This window comes from Tachysurus fulvidraco, chromosome 12, assembly GCF_022655615.1.
Source record: "Tachysurus fulvidraco isolate hzauxx_2018 chromosome 12, HZAU_PFXX_2.0, whole genome shotgun sequence".
NCBI lineage: Eukaryota > Metazoa > Chordata > Actinopteri > Siluriformes > Bagridae > Tachysurus > Tachysurus fulvidraco.
In genome coordinates this window covers 12,772,577-12,792,284 of record NC_062529.1, presented here as the reverse complement: position 1 = coordinate 12,792,284, position 19,708 = coordinate 12,772,577, and the positions used below count along the sequence as shown (strand labels likewise).

The 19,708-nt window shown below is 39.2% G+C and overlaps 3 protein-coding genes across 10 annotated transcripts in view; 2 read left to right on the top strand and 1 right to left on the bottom strand.

Moving 5' to 3' along the window:
* Positions 1–309: 309 nt before the first annotated feature.
* On the top strand, positions 310–3,121 carry LOC113659342 (enhancer of rudimentary homolog). The gene is made up of 4 exons (XM_027172046.2): positions 310–413; positions 1,291–1,378; positions 1,500–1,620; positions 2,660–3,121. Exons 1-4 carry the CDS (start codon positions 411–413, stop codon positions 2,760–2,762), a joined length of 315 nt encoding a protein of 104 aa, XP_027027847.1. The 5' UTR covers positions 310–410; the 3' UTR covers positions 2,763–3,121.
* Positions 3,122–5,315: 2,194 nt separating this feature from the next.
* si:ch211-168d23.3 (BRD4-interacting chromatin-remodeling complex-associated protein) lies at positions 5,316–16,025 on the top strand. Its single transcript, XM_027172619.2, has 14 exons — positions 5,316–5,613; positions 6,591–6,731; positions 8,285–8,330; positions 8,498–8,540; positions 8,822–8,887; positions 9,092–10,573; positions 10,683–10,907; positions 11,019–11,475; positions 11,567–11,676; positions 11,806–11,864; positions 12,032–12,180; positions 12,377–12,471; positions 13,188–13,290; positions 13,605–16,025. Exons 3-14 carry the CDS (start codon positions 8,290–8,292, stop codon positions 14,243–14,245), a joined length of 3,471 nt encoding a protein of 1,156 aa, XP_027028420.1. The 5' UTR covers positions 5,316–5,613; positions 6,591–6,731; positions 8,285–8,289; the 3' UTR covers positions 14,246–16,025.
* A 123-nt stretch (positions 16,026–16,148) lies between these two features.
* Positions 16,149–19,708, bottom strand: part of exd2 (exonuclease 3'-5' domain containing 2) — a 7,468-nt gene continuing 3,908 nt past the window's right edge. For all 8 annotated transcript variants that reach the window (XM_027172627.2, XM_027172623.2, XM_027172622.2 and 5 more), the window contains exons 7-9: positions 19,049–19,184; positions 18,558–18,938; positions 16,149–17,399 (exon numbers count right to left, since the gene is read on the bottom strand). In XM_027172627.2, the coding sequence (XP_027028428.1) occupies positions 17,183–17,399; positions 18,558–18,938; positions 19,049–19,184 (734 nt within the window). In that variant the 3' untranslated portion in view covers positions 16,149–17,182. The remainder of the gene's footprint in view (positions 17,400–18,557; positions 18,939–19,048; positions 19,185–19,708) is intronic.

Sequence of the window (19,708 nt, the reverse complement as noted above, 5' to 3'; positions counted from 1 at the left end):
TATCTAAAAAAGGTCTAAAAAATCTATAAAAAAAAAAATCTAAACCTTTAATGCAATATTTTTTTCAAGCCATTAAACATTCATAAGTGAGTTTCATAAACATTTGTGCTGATGCACAGAGACAAGTAAAATTGTGTTACTTTCCAAACACCTAATCCATCTGTATTTCAGAAAAAAAAATCATACAGCACAAATCAGACAAAATGTAGAAATGTAGCACTTTTTTATGTTGTGTTGAACTTGCTGTGTAAATTAAATGTTAATGAAATTATTATAAAGTATTGTATTATGGAATTGCAGTTCTGGAGAGTGACTTTAATTTTGACATTTGAGATAACCGGAAGTTAGTACTGCTGTTTGCTTTGCGTATTACCGGAAGACAGCTTGTTTTTGTGGATCTCGGCGCAATTATGGTTAGTTATTCAGCTGTTGTTCGAAAACACGTAGTTTAATATTATAAAGTTCTCCTATACTGCATTAGCAGTGGAAGTAAAGCTGTAGAAGGAAATAAACTGAGGCTGAATTATCTAATAATTAGCATAGCTAGCCTGCTGGCATACTACATATTACATCACCTGCAGCTGACTCTTAAGCTTAGTTTATTTATATCGCTCTCTTTAATCAATTCAGTCACTTACTCAAGATCACTGTACACTGTTTTTAATTATTTGTTTGTTTTTATATGCCATTGTTTATAGTTGTGTTTGTGTATTGTATTAGTTTTTTATGTTGCCTCTTGGCAAGGTCGTCATTGACTCACCTGTTAAATAAAGTATATTCATTAGCTTTAATTTAGCCTTTAGAGCTCATACAAAAGGAAAGAATAACGAAGCGTAAATACATTCTGAAGTAAAGCTTTGATAATATAATACTGCAATACATAGTACAAAACATTTTTATATAAAAGGTTGGAGAAACAGACGAATTGGTGTGTGTGTGTGTGTGTGTGTGTGTGTGTGTGTGTGTGTGTGTGTGTGTTGATAGAGAGCTAAATTAAATATTACTTTGAACCCAAATAAAGTAGTGAAGTAATATTTACTGTTGACTTTGATGCAACATCATTTGCTGAACTTAAATTCTTGAATTAATTTTTTTCCTTGTCGGCGCTAAAAAAAATTCTATTAAAATTAAACAACCAAACTGAAATGAAAGAAGTTAAAAGATTGCATGTTCATTGCAAATATTAATATGCAAGTCATATAGGCAGGTTGTTTCTCTTAAATATTAATATTCTATTATTGTTGTTGTTGGTGTTTGTAAGGTTGTAACATTTGTGTAAATGGCTTGCAGTCCCATACTATTCTGCTTGTTCAGCCCGCTAAGAGACCAGAAGGACGGACATATGCTGATTATGAATCTGTTAATGAGTGCATGGAAGGTAAGATCATATTTCGACCAGTGTTTTACCTTACAATTTTTTCATTTATGATGTAAGATAAGACAACAACATCATTGTAAACTCTGTGTCTGTACTTATCTGTTTTACTTTCTTTGGGCAGGAGTGTGTAAAATGTTTGAGGAGCACTTAAAAAGAATGAATCCTAACAGTCCATCAATCACATATGATATTAGTCAGCTGTTTGATTTCATCGATGACCTGGCAGACCTCAGCTGCTTGGTGTAAGTAGGCTTTCTGTGCAAATGTACACACTGTTTAAAAATCAGAAGTCAGCATCAACATTTGTCAAAATGGCATCGGTTTGAATGTCTGTCTACAGATAACCAAACAGAATGTGGCAGTAACGTTAACTGATTTAAGAAGTAAGACTGCTGTAAATCTATATGTACTGGTACTTCTTTTGTTAATCATTGTCACAAAGCATACAGAGAGAGAGTCCGACTAAATAACAATAACAGATTATTGTTCTTACAATTAATAAAGGATTTAACAGAAGTACTTGATTTTAATGGAAAAAATATAATAGCCTAATATTGCTATTTATAAGTGTTTGCTAAAACATGGTGCATTTTGTCTATCAGGCCAACCATGACATTGTAAGACATATTACATGAGTGTTTGCAGATGAATTTAATGGGCCATGGGTGCTGTGTGTTGTACACTTTTCAGGACATGAGCTATACACTGTTACAGGTTGCAGTCTAGTTGGCTAGGCATATGAAAAAGTTTCAAACAATAAGACTCAAAGAAGTCGATCTCAGGGGCAATTAAACATTAATTAGAGTTTAAAGTAACTAAAAACCTTTTGTTTCTGACTAGTCATATTCAGGAACAAAATTTCAAAAGAGGGTAATGTCTTTTTAAATGACTATGGTGTCCAATTTTTTTTATTTTCAAACACAAACTGTAAGACTAATTAAAATGTTTAACTTGTTATTGAATAATTATTTCATTCGTTCTCTGTAAGATGATTTAGATGAAATAAAAATGTAAGTCACTCTGGATAAAGTTGTCTGCTAAATGCCAGAAATGTAAATGTCTGCTAAATGGCAAAAATGATTAATGTCAATAATCTTGGCTGCTGTTAAAGCAGCATTTTCTGAACTAGACTTCAGAATAATTCCGTTCCTAATCTTCAGTCACACATGAACAGTTACTCAGCTTTGCATACCCTGCACATACAAAAAAATATTGTGCAGAAATGTCACTGCAAAATAGATCAGACTCACAATCAGTTTGTTTCTGCTTTGCATCCCTTAGATACCGGACAGACACACAGACGTATCAACCCAACAACAAAGACTGGATCAAAGAGAAAATGTATATATTGCTGCGCCGCCAAGCTCAGCAGGCTGGGAAATAAAATGCCTCAAAATTGAGATCAGATGTCTTTACTTTTCAGGAATTTGGCAGGGAACAATTTCTAAGGACTTAGGGGATAATGGCTAGATTCAATAATTAGATTCAATTCCAGTCCTGGGTGACCACTATTAGTTTATTAAGGTAACAGGAAGAAAATTATTACTGGAGTTTAGTGCCAAACAAAACTAGCGCAATAATTTTAATATGTGAGTGAAGTGGTCAGATTAGGCTCAACAGGCCAGTAGATATACAGTATAGACTAAACTCTGTATTTTTATGTTTACTATTTTATTTGAAATCATGTTTCCTTATTGTCTCTACAGACTTTCCTCCTCCATAATAAAATAGCTTTATTTAAAATGTGTTTGAGTATTTTATATGTATAGTTATAACCATCTGTTGCAGTATAATCATGTTTTTCCTTTAAACAGGTGATCAGATATTGGAGAGAGAATAAAAGATGGAATCAAATCCTGTAACAAACAGAAAGACGAACTGGATTCGAAAAGGATTTTATTGACTGAAAATGTTTGCATTGAAAGAGATGATAGTTTTTTTTTTGTTAGGTTTAATTTTATTACAGTTATACTTCAGTTTTACTTACGTTATTGTTTTTGCTATGTAAATGAATGAACCTAACAGAACTCAGAATCTATGTAGGAGATTAGGTAAAACCGTAAAACCTTTACCTCATACACACACACACACACACATATATATATATATATATATGTCAAACCAACAAACGGTCCTCACAAACAGTTGTCTTACGGGGTCTGCCTGACCTGGACCTGTCATGAACTTCACCGGTTTCTTCAAATCTTTCTCTTATCCTCTCCACTTGACATTTAGATACATTAAAGATGTAGCAGGAGACTTGGTCTTTAGACTCTTGATGATCAGCACCTTGGTCTGTAGTTGAATCTTTGACATGCTGTCAGAGGTCAGGATGCATTTCAAATGAAGTTTGGGTGTGTTGGGGTTCTTCTACACACCTGGGAATGTGTTAATTACAGTATATCTCACAGGTGACGCTCTAATCTGTGATTGGTTGAATCCTTTAAACATGTGACAAGACTTTTGTGACTTTTGTTACCTTTCTGTCTTAATTAAATAATTAAATATCAAGATTTTATTTTGGTAAAATAAGCTTAATCTAGAGGCCTTTGACTTTCATATAAGCCACTTCTGGTTCCAAATGATCAACTAGAAGTCAAGTTATTATTTGTTGTTCCTACGACAGCACTTTTGTCAGGGTGTGTATACATACAAACAGACAGGTTCAATTCAAGTTTATTTGTATAGTGCTTTTTACAATAGACATTGTCTCAAAGCAGCTTTACAGAACATAAACATAGAGCAGAAGGTAAACATAATTAATGATAAAGTAAATATAACGAATAATAAAAGTAAAAGAATTGACAGAATAAAAAATTCTAGATTATTATTAGATATAAATAGTTCACAATCTGTATGTATTTATCCCCCTATGAGCAAGTCTGAGGTGACTCAGGCAGCAGTGGCAAGGAAAAACTCCCTTAAATTGGTAAAGGAAGAAACCTTGAGAGGAACAGGTGCATCTCAATAAATAAGAATGTCGTGGAAAAGTTAATTTAGTCAAGGTATCTGAGCCACCACACACAGATGTGTCAAGGAATTTGGCTAAAGTGCCACTCCTGAGCCACAGACAACGTCGGAGGCGTCTTAGCTGGGCTAAGGAGAAGAAGAACTGCACTGTTGCCCAGTGGTCCAAAGTCCTCTTTTCAGATGAGGGCAAATTTTATTTGGAAACCAAGGTCCTAGAGTCTGGAGAACAGTGGAGAAGCTTGTAGTCCAGTGTTAAGTTTCCACAGTCTGTGATGATTTGTGGTACAATGTCATCTGCTTGTGTTGGTCCACTGTGTTTTCTGCACCCTTTTACCAAGTAATTTTAGAGCACTTCATGCTTCCTTCTGCTGACCAGCTTTGTAAAGATGCTGATTTCATTTTCTGGCAGGATTTGACACCTGCTCACACTACCAAAAGCACCAAAAGTTGGTTAAATGACCATGGTGTTTCTCTAACCTAATAGAGAATCTATAGAGCATTGTCAGTAGGAAAATGAGAAACAATAGACCAAATAATGCAGATGAGCTGAAGGCCATTGTCAGAGAATGGGCTTCCATTACACCTCTGCAGTGCCACAGAATGATCACCTCCATGCAATGCCGAATTAAGGAAGTAAATAAAGCAAAATGAACCCCTACCAAGTATTGAGTACATATACAGTACATGAACATACTTTCCAAAATGTTTTTTTTTTCTTTTTAATTGGTCTTATGAAGTATTCAAATTTTTATAAATAAATGAACTTTTCCACGACATTCTACTTTATTGAGATGCACCTGTGTGTGTGTGTGTGTGTGTGTGTGTGTGTGTGTGTGTGTGTGTGTGTGTGTGTGTGTGTGTGTGTGTGTGTAATGTATGTATATAAAACAACACAATTACCTGTGCAGACGTGTGTGTATAGTAGTATAGTGGTGTTATATGTGCCAGTGCTCTCGTGCCTTATTCGCGTTGTGTCACTGCACAGTCACTGCATTTTACACAGGCGGTATTTTTGAAGAGTTGGTGTTTTTTTTCTCTCCCTCTGTTGTGAGCCGATGAGGACACCAATCGGTCTCCGCTCTGTTTTTTTTTTTTTTACCTTTTTGTTCAGATCGCCTCACACTCGTGTTTCTCACCCAGCCCAGTCTCCCCCATCTCCCCCCCTCACACTCCTCCCTCAGCCTCAGCATCTCAAAAGGCTAGTGAGTGAGAATCGATGGCGCAGAGGCCCGCCTGACAGGACAATAAAAACCCACAAAGAAGCGGTGAGTTTTTTTTTCCTTCGCCTTTCAAGTTAGATCACGAAATGACAGCCAGCGAGGCGAGATGTGCTCTGCGTGCGGGCGTAAAAAAAAAAAAAGCAACCAACGCGTGTTATTCCAGCTGCCTTTTTGTTGCTGCGAGGCAGCAGCCAGCCTCCCTGATACCCTTCCTCAAGAAACATCAGCAGCATCCCCTCATTAAGCTCTGACGCTCTCTGGATCCATTGTAACCCATATTTGCGGTGCGTTCATGTGCGCAATTTTACGCAGATGTTATTTCTGGGCATAAAATCTGAGAGCAGGTCAGTGTTAATATAGATGTGATGGTTATATAGACATAGATGTGAAGCGTGTCATGATAGCGGATTGTTGGAGTGAGAGCTCATTGTGCGATGCGCCACGACGCCGTAACGAGCCTCAAATGCGGATTGCGGTGCGTAAATAAAAATGCGATGTAGTGCTGTTTGGAGGAGGTCTGCCTGTTTGAAAGGACCTCCCCTGCAAAATTAAGACACGACGTGCAGCAGCCTGTGTTTTAATTGAAGGCGATCGTCCTGTGCTGTACTGTACTGTGTCCCCGTTCCGCCAAAGCAGATGCCCACACTGTTTACACACCACCCTGAAGGCAGGATTGCATTATCTTAGAAGCTTAGAAGCTAGAAGCTAGAACGCACTCTTGAGGTCTCCTCATATATTAGATCAAGCTTAGGTTACATTATTAACCTATAATCGGTTTTATTTCCTCTGCAACCCGTAACAGGCCAAGCACATCTAGAGGTGGTTGATGTAAAAATAAATAAATAAATAAACGGTGTGGATATCATCACAGTGTAACTCCAAGCACAGTGTGTCGCCTGTAATTGTGTAGATTACTAGAGCCTTTGTGCATACTAAAGTGTACTGTAGATGGTATCCTCTTGAGCTTGTATTTTAATTCAATTAATGATCTGATGAAAGTTGTTCAATCTCTTGAAGTGCAGAAGACAGTTATGTACCTGTTATGGGAGATAAACCCAGGGTGCCTGGCCTCCCAGGCCTGGTTTCAGTCCCCGATGTGTGGCCTTTGAGACGTCCACCATCCCTCGATCCCTCTGCTCTTAATGGAGCCCCCTTCTTCTGAGGTGAGAGTGTGCTGCTGCTTAAGATCTTCAGTTGTAGTAGATTGTGAAAACAAACAAAAAAAGAAGCCCTTCAGATGACCAGCGCTATGAGTTTGTAAGCTTCAACAAGACCAGCCCGTTCCCTACTATTCAAAGTTTTAAATGATTATTAATAATAAAAAATCTTCATGGTATGAGATTGGGCCCTGAGAAGATTGTTTTGATTGCTTCACAAATGAAAAAGCTCAGATTTATGTCAAAACATATATTAACACACAAACTTAACAAGTTTCCCATTCACTGTTGAGGCCAATTTACAGAGACCAATGCTAAAGATATTTAGTCTTTAGTTTTTTGCTATTTAGTTTCTGAATGTGACATTTCATTTTATCATACTTTTGGCAAGTCAATGACTTTGTTTCCATTAGAAAAATAAATTCAAAAATGGATTAGAGATAGACTCAGCTTTAATTTACTATTTAAAAGTTACACTGGGTCATAAGTGTCAGTCTGTTCTAGAAATTGATATAATGAATTTTATTGGCGTCTGTTTGGCAATTTGTCATAACTTCATTTGACAGTCATACATCGACATGGCCCAAAAGGTTGACAAATGTGAAAGAAAGAAGCCTTAAATTTAAGACAAGCATAAAAAATGGATTGAAGTTTGCGGGTTATAACCAGCCTTTTGGAGGAGTGTTCTCTGGTCAGATAAAACTAAAACTGAATTGTTTGGCCATAATGATCAGCAGTATGTATTGAGGAAAAGAGTGTAGCTTTTAATCAGAACACCACGTGGTTGTGAAAGAGACTGGTGAAACTGAAGAAAATAGATGCCATCATAAGATCATAGGACATCAAAATATCAGCCAGACATCAGTGGTCACAAACTGGGTCCTCCAGCAGGACTTTTATCCTTAGCAACCAGCAAAGTATTAGATATCGGTGAGGTCATCATACACCTCGACCCGAGTCCCATTTAAAATTTGATGACTGAACTGAAAATTTTTTTCTGGTTTTGGAGGCCCACAAATCTAACCAAAATTACACCAGTTTTGTCAGAAGGAATAAACAAAATAGCTAATAGAGTTGTAAGAAGCTTGCATAAGCTTGCAAAACCCTGATTCAAGGTCATGCAATTAAAAGCTCCCTTATACTAACATAATGTACAAGCGTCTGTAAAATTTTCACACTGTAAATCTGATACAGTAAATGAAATAAAATCTGTCTATCATGCTATTGTTTTGAAGTGACCTGTTTTGGAAATAAATTAGATATGCTAATTAAGACAGGAATTGGTAACATGAAATACGTGTTCTGAACATTTGAACTTGAATATCTTTAACCTTGGTGTATGTAAACCTTTGGCCTACAACTATAGCTAGCTGGCTGTAAATGTTAATAGAGCACATAAACAAAGTGCACAATAGAATATTGGTTTCCCATGACTGGACTTGAAATTGGATGTTGCTCCATAGGTATTCATGCATCAGAGAATTTGTATGTAGGAGATGTATGTATGTAGGAGATTTTTTTAATGCTACTCATTTTTATGCTACTTTCACATGCCTCAGTTGAAATGGAGGATGAAGATGGCACATGCTTACTTGATGTGTTGTGGTAAGTTCTACCAGACTGTCCTTGCTCAGAAATTATTAGAACTGTTATCAATCTTTACCACTGCTTCAGGTCTACTCACAAAGAAAATACAAAGCTCTATATATAATTTAAAAAGTAATTTGCTCTTTGTCTTGTATGATTCATGGATTTGGTTTTGTTTCATCTAGTGACCCACAAGCCCTGAATGACTTCCTTCATGGGACAAAAGAGGTTTACTATATCTACTATATCCTCATGCAATACAAACTGTAACTTAAATAAACCTAAAAAGTGCTACTCTATGCGTTACACCCTTTAGAATCAAACCAATCGGCATGTAAAAATCATGAACATAATTTACTAGATTATTAAAAATAATTTAACTAGTGCTAAATGAATCAAACATAATACTAACAATCAGCAGTTCTAAACTATGTTTGAATATGTGACAGACATTTTGGAGAAGCTTGAACCCTACAATTAGTCATCTTCTCTCCTATCTGTTCGAACAGCTGCTAAGTGGAGACCTGCTCATTAATTCTTCCTCTGGGGAGCCGTCCTTGTTCACAGACACGCCGGTAAGTCTGGGCCTCTGTCCCCATTGACAAAATTGTAGATGTAGATTTTATTTTAGATCACCTCTATTTTAGATCACTATAACCTGCATCTTTCCCTGTCTCTGTTCACTTGTTAATTTGGTTCCTATTGTTAATGTTGGCATCTATTTGATCTATTTTTACATCTTCTCAACTCACTAATTGTTCTTTCTTTTTTCTCTCCAGAGCCCTGTCTCCTTGTTGGCAGATGATGCTGGCTCTCATGACACACCTATATCAGGTTGTGTGGATCTCTCCTTCCTGGATGAGGCTTTGTTGGCTTCACCAGCAGGAGGAGAGGATTCTGAAGAGGTATGTGAACCTCCACAAGTTGTGGCAGAAGTGTCACAGCAACAGGAAGAGGAGGAGGAGACATGTGACATTTTACAGCAGAGTCTCCAGGAGGCTGACATCACTGAGCACACACTGGCTTTAGAGGCAGGTCTTGCACAGTCTAGTGAAGCGCTCTCTCTCTACCCATCTGGTATACCCCCACCTTCACCTCCATATATGTCAAAATCACTGAGTATCTCTGGGGCAACACCATTGCCCAGGGACACACAAGTTGCAGTGGAGCCTCCTCAACCATCCCTCTTAGCTGTGGGACCAGGTTGCCCTTCACTTAAGCCTGTACCACCCCAATTAATGGGGCTGTTACCTGGGAACGTATTCCCTGCACCTCCCACACCTGACACATCATTCTGCCTGAGTCGTGCACAGGGTTCCAACATGATCATCCACAAAACCCTTCCAGGCCTTACATTGAGTCCTGCTGTTAGGACAACAGCACCTCCAGAGATTATATTGCAAAGGACACCTCTGCCCATCCAACCCAAGCTGCCAGTCAACATCCAGCCTAGACTGGTACAGATAAGCCCAAAACCATCAGAGCAGAAATCATCCCCAGGACTTGCTTTCATTCCCCCAGCTGCATCACAGAATATCCTGTTGTCTTCTCCTGTGGGCCCCAGGCAGCCTCTGCCATCACAGTCTACAACCACACTCAACAAGCCTGTGAGTTTGCAGCTAGTCAACCAGGGAGGCTCAATTGTCATTCAGCCCCAGAGTCTATTTCAGGGCCAGAGCCACTTTATATTGCCTAGTCAAGGCTCTGTAAACCAGTCTGCAACTGTCTCTAGTCCGCTGCTCAGCACGACAAACAATCAATTGCCAGGTGCAGCCCCTCTGGCAGGACAGTTTGTTGATGGCTCACAGATTGTAACAGTACGCCCCAGACAACTTAATTTTAGCCCTGTGTTTACCACTCCAACTGGGCAGCTAACACTCAGACAGGGAGCGCTCCTGTCTGGACCCCTGCAGCTTCAGTCAGCGCCACCTACCGTCTTCCAGATGCCGGCGCAGCTAGCAGGGGCCTATTCTGCTCATGCACATGGGCAGCAAGGCGGTGTTGTCCACACTCCTGCCTTAGGGAAGCAGATCACCTTGATCAATACTCCTGGAGTGCTTGCCCCGGATATGACTGCCATATCAATAGTGAATGGGCCATCCTTGGTGCAAAGCTTGCCCTTTGTGTCCCAGGCACAGAGGCCTATGGCAGGAGGCCCTGAGGAGCAGCTAAGTCTTCCACAGACACCAGTGCTTCTTTTGCCAGAGAGAACAACAGCAGATAAAAATGCAACAAATGAACAACTACAGAGTATCTTACAAGTAAGCTCCCTATTGTTTGTTACTCTTAGAATAGTTTTGGTTGTGGTATCAATACCAAGCCCGAGTATGACTGTGTAATATTTACCTATTCTTTGTGTACCTGTTCTAGAAAGGCACCCTGTCTCCTCCAGCTTCGGTGCAAGCTGCTATAGCCAAAATGCACACAGAGCCTTCCCCAGTCATTACTCTATTGCAGGCACCACCAGAGAGAACCAATTCCCCTGAGCCTGTCACATTATTGTCCAAACACCTAATTACACACCCAGAGAAGCAGCAAGCTGTTGAAGGAGGCCAAACACCACCAAATCAAGCATTCATGCACAATCCCCTACAGGTAAATCAAGCAGTTGGGAAACTGAGATTATATAATTGTTAGATTTAGTCATAGTTTGGATATACAATGATTTATACCTGGTTTTATTATTTTCAATGCATGTCCTTACAGGAATCACTTAACCCTGGAGCCTCTGCCGAGTCTTTGGACAGCAACATCTCTCCTGCAGCCAGTGAGACAGAGTCTTCAAACATGGTACTGGCTGTTTGTTCCTCATCTGAGGTTCTCTCTGTGCTGACCGAGTGTGGAGGAATCCCCACTCCCGTGCATTCTGGGTCAGAGCATGGTGACATGTTAGTCTCACCACCCATAACCCAGTGTTCTGGAAGTACTCCCTCGACAATGTTTCCTACACCTCCACTTTCAGACAGACAGCCCTCCTCAGCATTTGTGGTTCTCAGTGGCAAAATGCAGGGTCAAGAGGAATCCATTCTGTGCATGAGTCCATCTTCAATACCAGAAAAGATATGCGTTTCAGATCAACAGCATTTACCCATCCCTGTATCGACTGGCCTTAGTGGAGTCCTGGAGTCTGGCCTTAATGAAGCCTGGCAGCACAAACAAAGTAGTAAGAATAACTACCTTGTACAGCAAAACTCACATGTGCAACTGTTCCTAGTAAGAAATAAATTATAACAGCTTCTCTTGGTTCATATCAGAACTCAAAGTTCCTGGTGTAATGGATGATGAAGAAATACCCTCACTTGACCTGCAGGAGAGTTTTGAGGGCTTGTCATCCCAGGACACCCACAGCTACACTGCACTTCAGGTGAAAATGCATGATTTTCTTGTGGCTTTTTAATTACTGAGGACATACCCGGAAGATTAAAATGTTGATCTCATTACATACTATATTTATAAACATGAATTATGAAGCATACACATTTTGCTGGTTTAGGTGCCCTGTGTCAGTGTGAAGGCAAGAGAAAGACTCACCCCAGCAATGCGGCAGCAGAGGTCAACAGATGTTCTTAGTATCCTTATAATTGAGAACATATGTTAATGAAAACTACTGCCATTTAATATCGGAGTTTGTTTTACATTACATTGTGAAAGATTGCATCAGTGCTGCAGAGCAATCAGTTGCTTGGTTAACATATTGCATGTGTGTGTGCAATTCACAGGCTCAAGCAGCAGCTTTGTTCAGACTATGATGCTGTTCTTAATCCAAATACATGCTCTCGTTTCACTTCGCTTGAGGATGCTGCGAGACACCTGTTGCCCTACCATACCTGCTCCAGAGCCTTACCCAGCCAAGCCGATCTGCTAACAGGTTATGTTCAGGCCAAGCCTACTGTACAATCATAAACCTCTAAAGTTGCAACTATAGTTTATAATTATTTAACCTGTCTGAACTGGTTTGTGCAAAGGTTTAAGTTGTTGCCATTTTATCTACACAGCAGGCAAATTATTCCAAAATTGTTTTGCCATGAATTTCACATGCCACTTTCTTATCTGTTTGTGTGTAGTGGATAAGCAGTTTGAGAACGTATCAGAGTTGCTGCTGAAATGTACTACAGACATGCTAAACAAATACAGGCAGCTCTTACTGGCAGAGTCTCAGGTGAGTCTGAGCATACAACTTTTATCAGTTCTTTACATCATGTGCCTGTTAATTTTTATGTTTGCATTAATTCTTAAGGCTATATTACTCACGCAAAAACTCAACCTAGCATTTTCTAGAACAATTAAGAACTGAGGGGTCATGTTTATAAACTGTTCAAAGCCATGTAAAAAAGATACAGTAAAGAGACACAGTCAGAGGTGTAGTACAGACTCTGTACCAGACCTCACCAGAGTTACGTCCTGACTTCTGCAATGATCTTTTGAATTCCCAAAGCCACAAAATCTAGTTGAAATCTTTCCCCAAATAGCAGAGGCAGTTATAGCAGCAAACGTGTGTATATATATTTATAGTGTATATAGTCAGATCCCTAAATATTTGGACATTGACAAAACTGTTATTAAAGCTATCTATTGTTTGTTGAAGTTGAGGATTGTACAGGTATTTATGTGTGAAAAGTCTAGCAATTTCTACACATTTGTGTGTGCCAACTTTTGTTTTTTTAAGAAAAGACGTGGAATGTTCTACACTGGCCAAGCCAGTCACCTTGCATTTCAATTGCTGAAGGCAAAACACACAAAGAACAATTGACAGTGTCATTAAAGAGACCTGACTGTATATAGGAAATAGAGGGCTATACTTAGTTGAGAAAATGAAATAAGTAATTAAGGCATGTTGTTATAAATCAGTACGACAGCTTTGATTAATCTGTGCAGCAAGAAAGTCCTTCAGCAGAGATGGTGATGCTAGAACGGTTGTTCCTGCAGTCTGAGCGACTCTTACTCGGGGAGGAGAGACGCAGAGCAAGAGGCGATCCAGGTGAGCTCTTTTTCTTCATTTGAGGGGCACAGTTACCTGTAATGCTTTGGTGGCCATGATTATATAGTTGTTATTGGAAACTTGGGTAATAATAATAAATAGATAAAATAAATCTGCCAAAGCACTTTGAGCTAAATCATTGTCTGAGCCGTGTTATATCGAATGCAAATATTCCGACCAATCAGATTTGAGAATTCATACATTCAAAAAAAAAATCAAAATCACATGAATACTGAGTAAATCTTGACAGTTAAGACAGTTAAGTGGAACTTGGTGAAACATAATCTTGTGTGCATGTATGAATCATTTAACAGAATCCTTTCTGATGTCATTGCGTAAAGCATCATGGCAACGCGGCATGCTGCCTCCACGCCATCCTAACACCTCGATCAGTCCCCCGTCACCCCCTGCGTGGGCACTACATTCAGACAGACCCCCAGGTCTTAAAACATATTGCTCCAGGAGCAGGGGGGCACTGCGCCTTACCATCAAGCATGAGTCAGGATCACGGAAAGTCATCCATAACTCTGCCTGTGATGAGCCACACGCCCCAACTGGACATAAACGCACCTTAGACGGGCAGCTAACTAACAGAGGAAGGAATGAACAAGAGCAACTGCTGAGTCCTACAGAGACGAGATCGGAGCAAAAACAAACAGAGGTCGATGTGGGCATGCACAGGACAGCCTGCAATTCTATCACAAAGTCAGAGCACAAATCAGAAATAGCAGAGGGATCATTTCCTGATGTGCAAACCCCAGAGGTTAAAAGAAGCAAGCTGGATGTCGCAGATGGGTTAGCGGATGAAGGTGGCCTGAGCGAGCACCTGCAGAGCGCTATAGACAGCATCCTGGAGCTTCAGCGGCTTCAGGGACCAGCAGCTTGTCTTAAGCCCAAACTGCAGCCCTGCACACTGGAGCAAAGCATCAGCTGTGTGCTGGAGGGAGAAATGTAATCCACACAACAAGAAAAAATTTCCGCTTCCATCCTACAGCTGAGTATAACTAACACTCCCACATCCATGACAAATACTAAATTCTTAATTTGTTCATTCCCACTGTACGGAGGGCTCCATTGTGGCATACCAATGCCAAGGACCTGTTGTAAAGCTGATTAATTATATAAACGAGTAGACTGGGAGACCTGATGTGAATAAATTGGAGCGCCTGTTTTTTTCGAATATGCGCCACAGTAACTTTTTTAAATGTTGGATTTAGTGTTAAGTAAGAAAGCTTCCAATGTGCTTGATTTGTGCCAACATTGACAACGTTGTCAGTTGCATTTGCCGAGTGCCTGTGTGTATTGTTGTCTTATCTGAATGTATGTCTGTGTGTTTGTGTGACAAAGTACGAAAATTCATGTGTGAAGGGGGAAGAGATTGTTTGGTTATATAGATATACTACAGTTTAAGAAAGGTTGTACACTACAAGTGTATAGTATATGGATACTGATGTCTGTTCCAGCTTGTTTAGCCCCAAAGAGAACACACTTCATTCTGAAAATCACCAGCAAAACCTATTACTGCATTCAAGAGATTCTTTTCTTAAAAACAACTCGTCTCCACTTTATATTTGCATCAGCAATTATTGAAAGGAAGATGTTCTACTCCAGTTACAAATGAGCAGCTGTTATTTTTGTCTGCAGTAAACTGTGATGCATCTTGCTGTCCATCAAGGAGACAAAAATGCTCTACGAGATGTTCTAAAACACAAGCAATAATGAGCAGTTGGTCTTGAATGTGGGGTTGTGCCTCGGTCCAACTTCTAGTCACTTATGCTTTCTGTATCGTGATTCCCAGCCATTCATCTCCTGTATTCTGGCATTAGGGGGAAAAAAATAAAATAAAATAATAATAATAATAATGACAGCAATAGTAATGGATCATTGGGAAACTGATGCAAATTAAATTCATCATGAAACAAAAACGTAATTTTATTTCATGTTGTAAAATTAGCCCTCATCCATAGATCACTCAGAGCTAACGCCGCATCCTGAAATACAAATCATGGTTGTGTTTGACATTTCTTGACAATCTTAAAATTGTGTTAGTGCAGTTTGTCACACAAAGTGAAAACATTAACATGAAGCAGTAGGTCCTTGCAAGCAAAGATTTAGCATATATAGATTATATGGATGTGGAATTAAGAATGCTATGGTATTTGACAGTAACTACTAGGGCTCGAGTTAGATAGAGCTATAATTAATGACCGACTGTGGCATTAAGTTAAATATCCACATTGTCACAGAGATTAATATCCACATTTGACAGAGTCTCACTCTTCAGTGGTAATTTTAGATGTACCCCACAACATGCTATGCACTGGTAAACGTTTCCGTGTACTCAAGACACACAAAAAAAACCCCAAGGTGAAGGTATAATGCACTTAACCCTACGAACTGTGACACGCCCTACATGTGACAAGGTGCCATTTTTCGATGGATGATGTCATTCTTCTCCGGTCATTCACCTGTTTCAGTTTATTAAATACTGTGAATATGGTAGCATGTGTTGGACACCACTTCAGACGACACATTTTACTGACAGATCGTTCTGATGCCAAAATCAAAGAGGCCTTAATTCTACAGTACCAGATTGTAAAGAGAAAAAAAAAGGGTAATTAAAAATGTTAAATCCCAACTAATGACTCTTTTGACCCACTGTCATGTTAAGTCATTCATTTGAAACATATAAAGAGAAAATCTTTTGTATACATTTTTACAAACTATTTATTTAACTGTGATTTTGTAAATAATAAAAAGTAAAATTGTGAATGGAATGCGTGTGTAGCGCGTGTCTTTAAACAGTGTGAGATGCAAGCAGTCGTTCATACCATTTTCTCCAGCACCCCTGAGACATCTTAACATTAAATATATATTTTAATAACAATTTAAGGAAACATAACAGCTTTTATGAGGTTACATCTGGACAAATGTAAATAAAAGGGGGAAAAAAAAGCTGTAGTTTCTTTAATTAAATTCTGCATGCTCAAGTGTGGAAATCTCGTTTACAAAGATCATGGTAATGAGAATTACAATTCCTCATTATTGCAAATGGAGCTGGGCGTCTGGCTGTTAAAGGTCGAACTTTAGATGCCACTCAGTGTCACAGTCATGAGCTATACACCAAATCATGGCAGTCAGGGGGGAATGTGCACTTTGAGGTGTCCTGACTGATGTTTGGGAATTTGGAAAGCATACAAAAGCGAGGTGTGGCTACGTCCTCTCCAGACATATGCTAAATAATTGCTCATGAATTAGTAAGATTAAAAAGTTCTAACAGGCAGAAACAAATTGTTCATTTTAAAGGTGGAAAGTTTTGAATGATGTCAAGTCCATCATAAAAGACCAACATACAGTGAAGACCATTATCTCAGTTATAGAAATATGAGGAATGAAAACGTAAAAAATATATACTGTCAACAGCCCCATATTGCAAAACCCTAGATTTACCACACAATTAATCAAAATATTTAAACCTGCAACAAATTTAACCTATGTATTATATATCTATATTTTTAATTTTAAGAAATCAAGAGCAGGTTTTGGCTGTTAAAAATTTACAAGTTTCTTTTTATGTAAAGTTGAGAACTTTTCTCCCACATACAATGTGCATACAATGTGTCGTCATTACAGTTCTTGCACCTTTTTTTTTTTAACTCTCATCATCTCTGTAGTGATCACAGTGAGCCCACAATCAAGAGCCTGTGGCTGGTCTTTTCTAGTTCATCTACAGTCTCAGAACTCATGCTAGGCTCACATCATATAGGAGTCAATATCAGATCAAGACAAGTCCATCTCCTAGAAATACAGTGAAACACCATCACAGGTTTGGGATGAGGATCCTGTTCTTGCCCAAACCACCTCTGCCTACCTCTGTGGTTAACTGGTGTGCTCAGGTCAGAGTAACGAGCAGGTTCTCTCCATACTTGCGCAAGTATTTCTCGTGGTTATGGTTGACAGACCACAGTGGAGGTAGAAATTTGGGCTGCATGCTGGACAGGAAGTGCTGACGCCAGCGTCGCTCCAACTCAATCAGACCACGCAGTCCACGCTCAGCATACACCTGTACCACCTTCAGCCCATGTGGCACATAGCTCTCATTAAAGATCCTAAACACACACACACAGTCTTTAAAAACCAATAAAAATCAGTGTGACTAATGAATTTCCCATGTCTTTTTTTTTTTTTTTTTTAATAGACAGTTTTAGAGTTGATCACTTCAGGTCATTTGCACGCTAACAAAAGCCGAATATCAATAAACAACTGTGCAGGCTCATGTTACATGTTTTGGTTCTATTTATATCCAAGTGTGTGTGTGTGTGTGGGGGGGGGGGGGGGGGAACAATTGAGTCTCCTTACATAGGAGTCAATAATACTCATGAGCAACGCAAAGACAAAGCTTTCATGCTCATGTGACCAACACTAATCCTCAAAAGGTTCAAAACCACTGCTCAAATAAAATAGCAAGTGGTTTGTATTTGATTAACATCAGATATCAAAGATTTGAAGCCACATAACCCAAATTTCTTCTTATTTTAGCTGTCTACAGCAGTATATCACATTAGAGTTTTGGCAAAAAAAACAAATGAAAACAAATGCAGACGACATACAAACATAAGGTGTGGCTAAATCAAAGAGCACACAGATGAACCAAAAGGTCCAGAAGAACACAAAAAAAAGGTGGCAAATGACAAACATCCTTTCCCTGATGGGGAAATAAAACCGATCAAAAACATAGTCAACATAATCAACAATCAAGAAAGGTTTTCACCCTAGTAAATACAGAGGATTTACCACAAATGGTAAACCAGCTGTAAGCCTCAAAAACAGAAAGACCAGATTAGAGATTGACCAAAAAAATAAATTTATCCAATAAAATCTGTAAAGATCTGGAAGATTAACGTGTACCAGAATAATGGAAAGAGTGGAGTATGGAGAAGAGAAGGAACTGCTCATGATTGTGCCACCATTCCTATATTATGGACAATTAATAAAAATATATTTACTACCAAATATTAAAAACTTCTACCAATTACTACCAATTTCATTAACAATTATGTTTGTACAAACTATTATATTTATAGTCTCTTAAATAGAAGAGGGCATATAATAGAAATTCTGTAACACCATTCAACCAGATTGGTTGTAAATACTCTCAAATCAAAAGTTCATGCGGTTCATTATTTTATTTCAGCTCCGTTACGCTATGGTAGTGTGCTGAAATAACAAGAACCTTGTCAGTGGCAGAAGCGGCAGCACTCCCTCACCTTGTCTCCAGGTTAGCTGCTGTGTGCAGCCTTCCCTCGGTGAGGCTGTCGTCTTCCTCCTCGTCACCTTCATTGGAGAAGTACGCATGAACGACTGACAGGAGCTCTTCTCGTCTGGTAGCAGGCATGCTGTCATTGGCACTGAGAAGGGCACGGGCAGCTGAACGCACTCGCCGCCGATCCGAGTCCTCCAGCATCTTTACACCCTCCTCACAGCCCTGCGGGGCAGAGAACTCGTCTGCTAGTTGTTGCTTTAGGAAGCCGTCGTACACGTTAGACGCCGCATGGCAGGAAGTGCACAGCAGCAGGATGTCATGGGAGTTGTGGTCCTTCATCTCAGTGGGAAAATGGCGCCTGTACTCATGTGGAACGATGTTCTTTCTAACAAAGAGTGGGCAAAAGATCTACTGCTGCTGTGCAAAAGATAGGACATTATCGATATTAACTCAAATGTAAGCATGCCCAAAAGCACACAATGCTTCAGTACAAACCTGATATAGGACTCGGCTTTTCCACATACCACACAGAGATTTTCTTTGGCTGTGAGGTAATAATCTTTCTGAGAGTCAGGGCGACCTGAGGGCTCGAACAGCAAACGCACGATGAAGGGCTCCTCACTGACCAGCTCTGAGGATCAAGACAGAGGTCATACTGAACACCACAGCAATTTTATAAGCTTTAAAGCACCACTGAACAGGTCAAAGACTTAGCCATATACAAATGTAACAGAGCAAAACAGCATTAAATGAAAACACCAGACATGAAATACAAGTAGAAATAAAGCCTTGGTGCAAGAACATGACAACAGTGAAATCTGGGACAGCATGGCAGTGCAAAATGGGCAACAAAATATAAGACATTATAAGGACACAGTAAAAAAAAAAAAAGCTGCCTAACGAGCACAATACAATAAACACAATATCTTTAACACATGATAAATGTTTCCAATTCCATTGTATTGTTGTGGAACACAGAATTAGTTTCTAGTCTTAAAACTATACTGTGATCAGTAACATTGTTTAATGTATTACAACAAGCCGAGGAAAAACACTTAGAGATACATTTAAAAGAGAAAGGTGAATATCTCTGCACATTCAAACTAGTAAATCAACAATATCACAGATATACATGTTAATATAACCAAGACTACA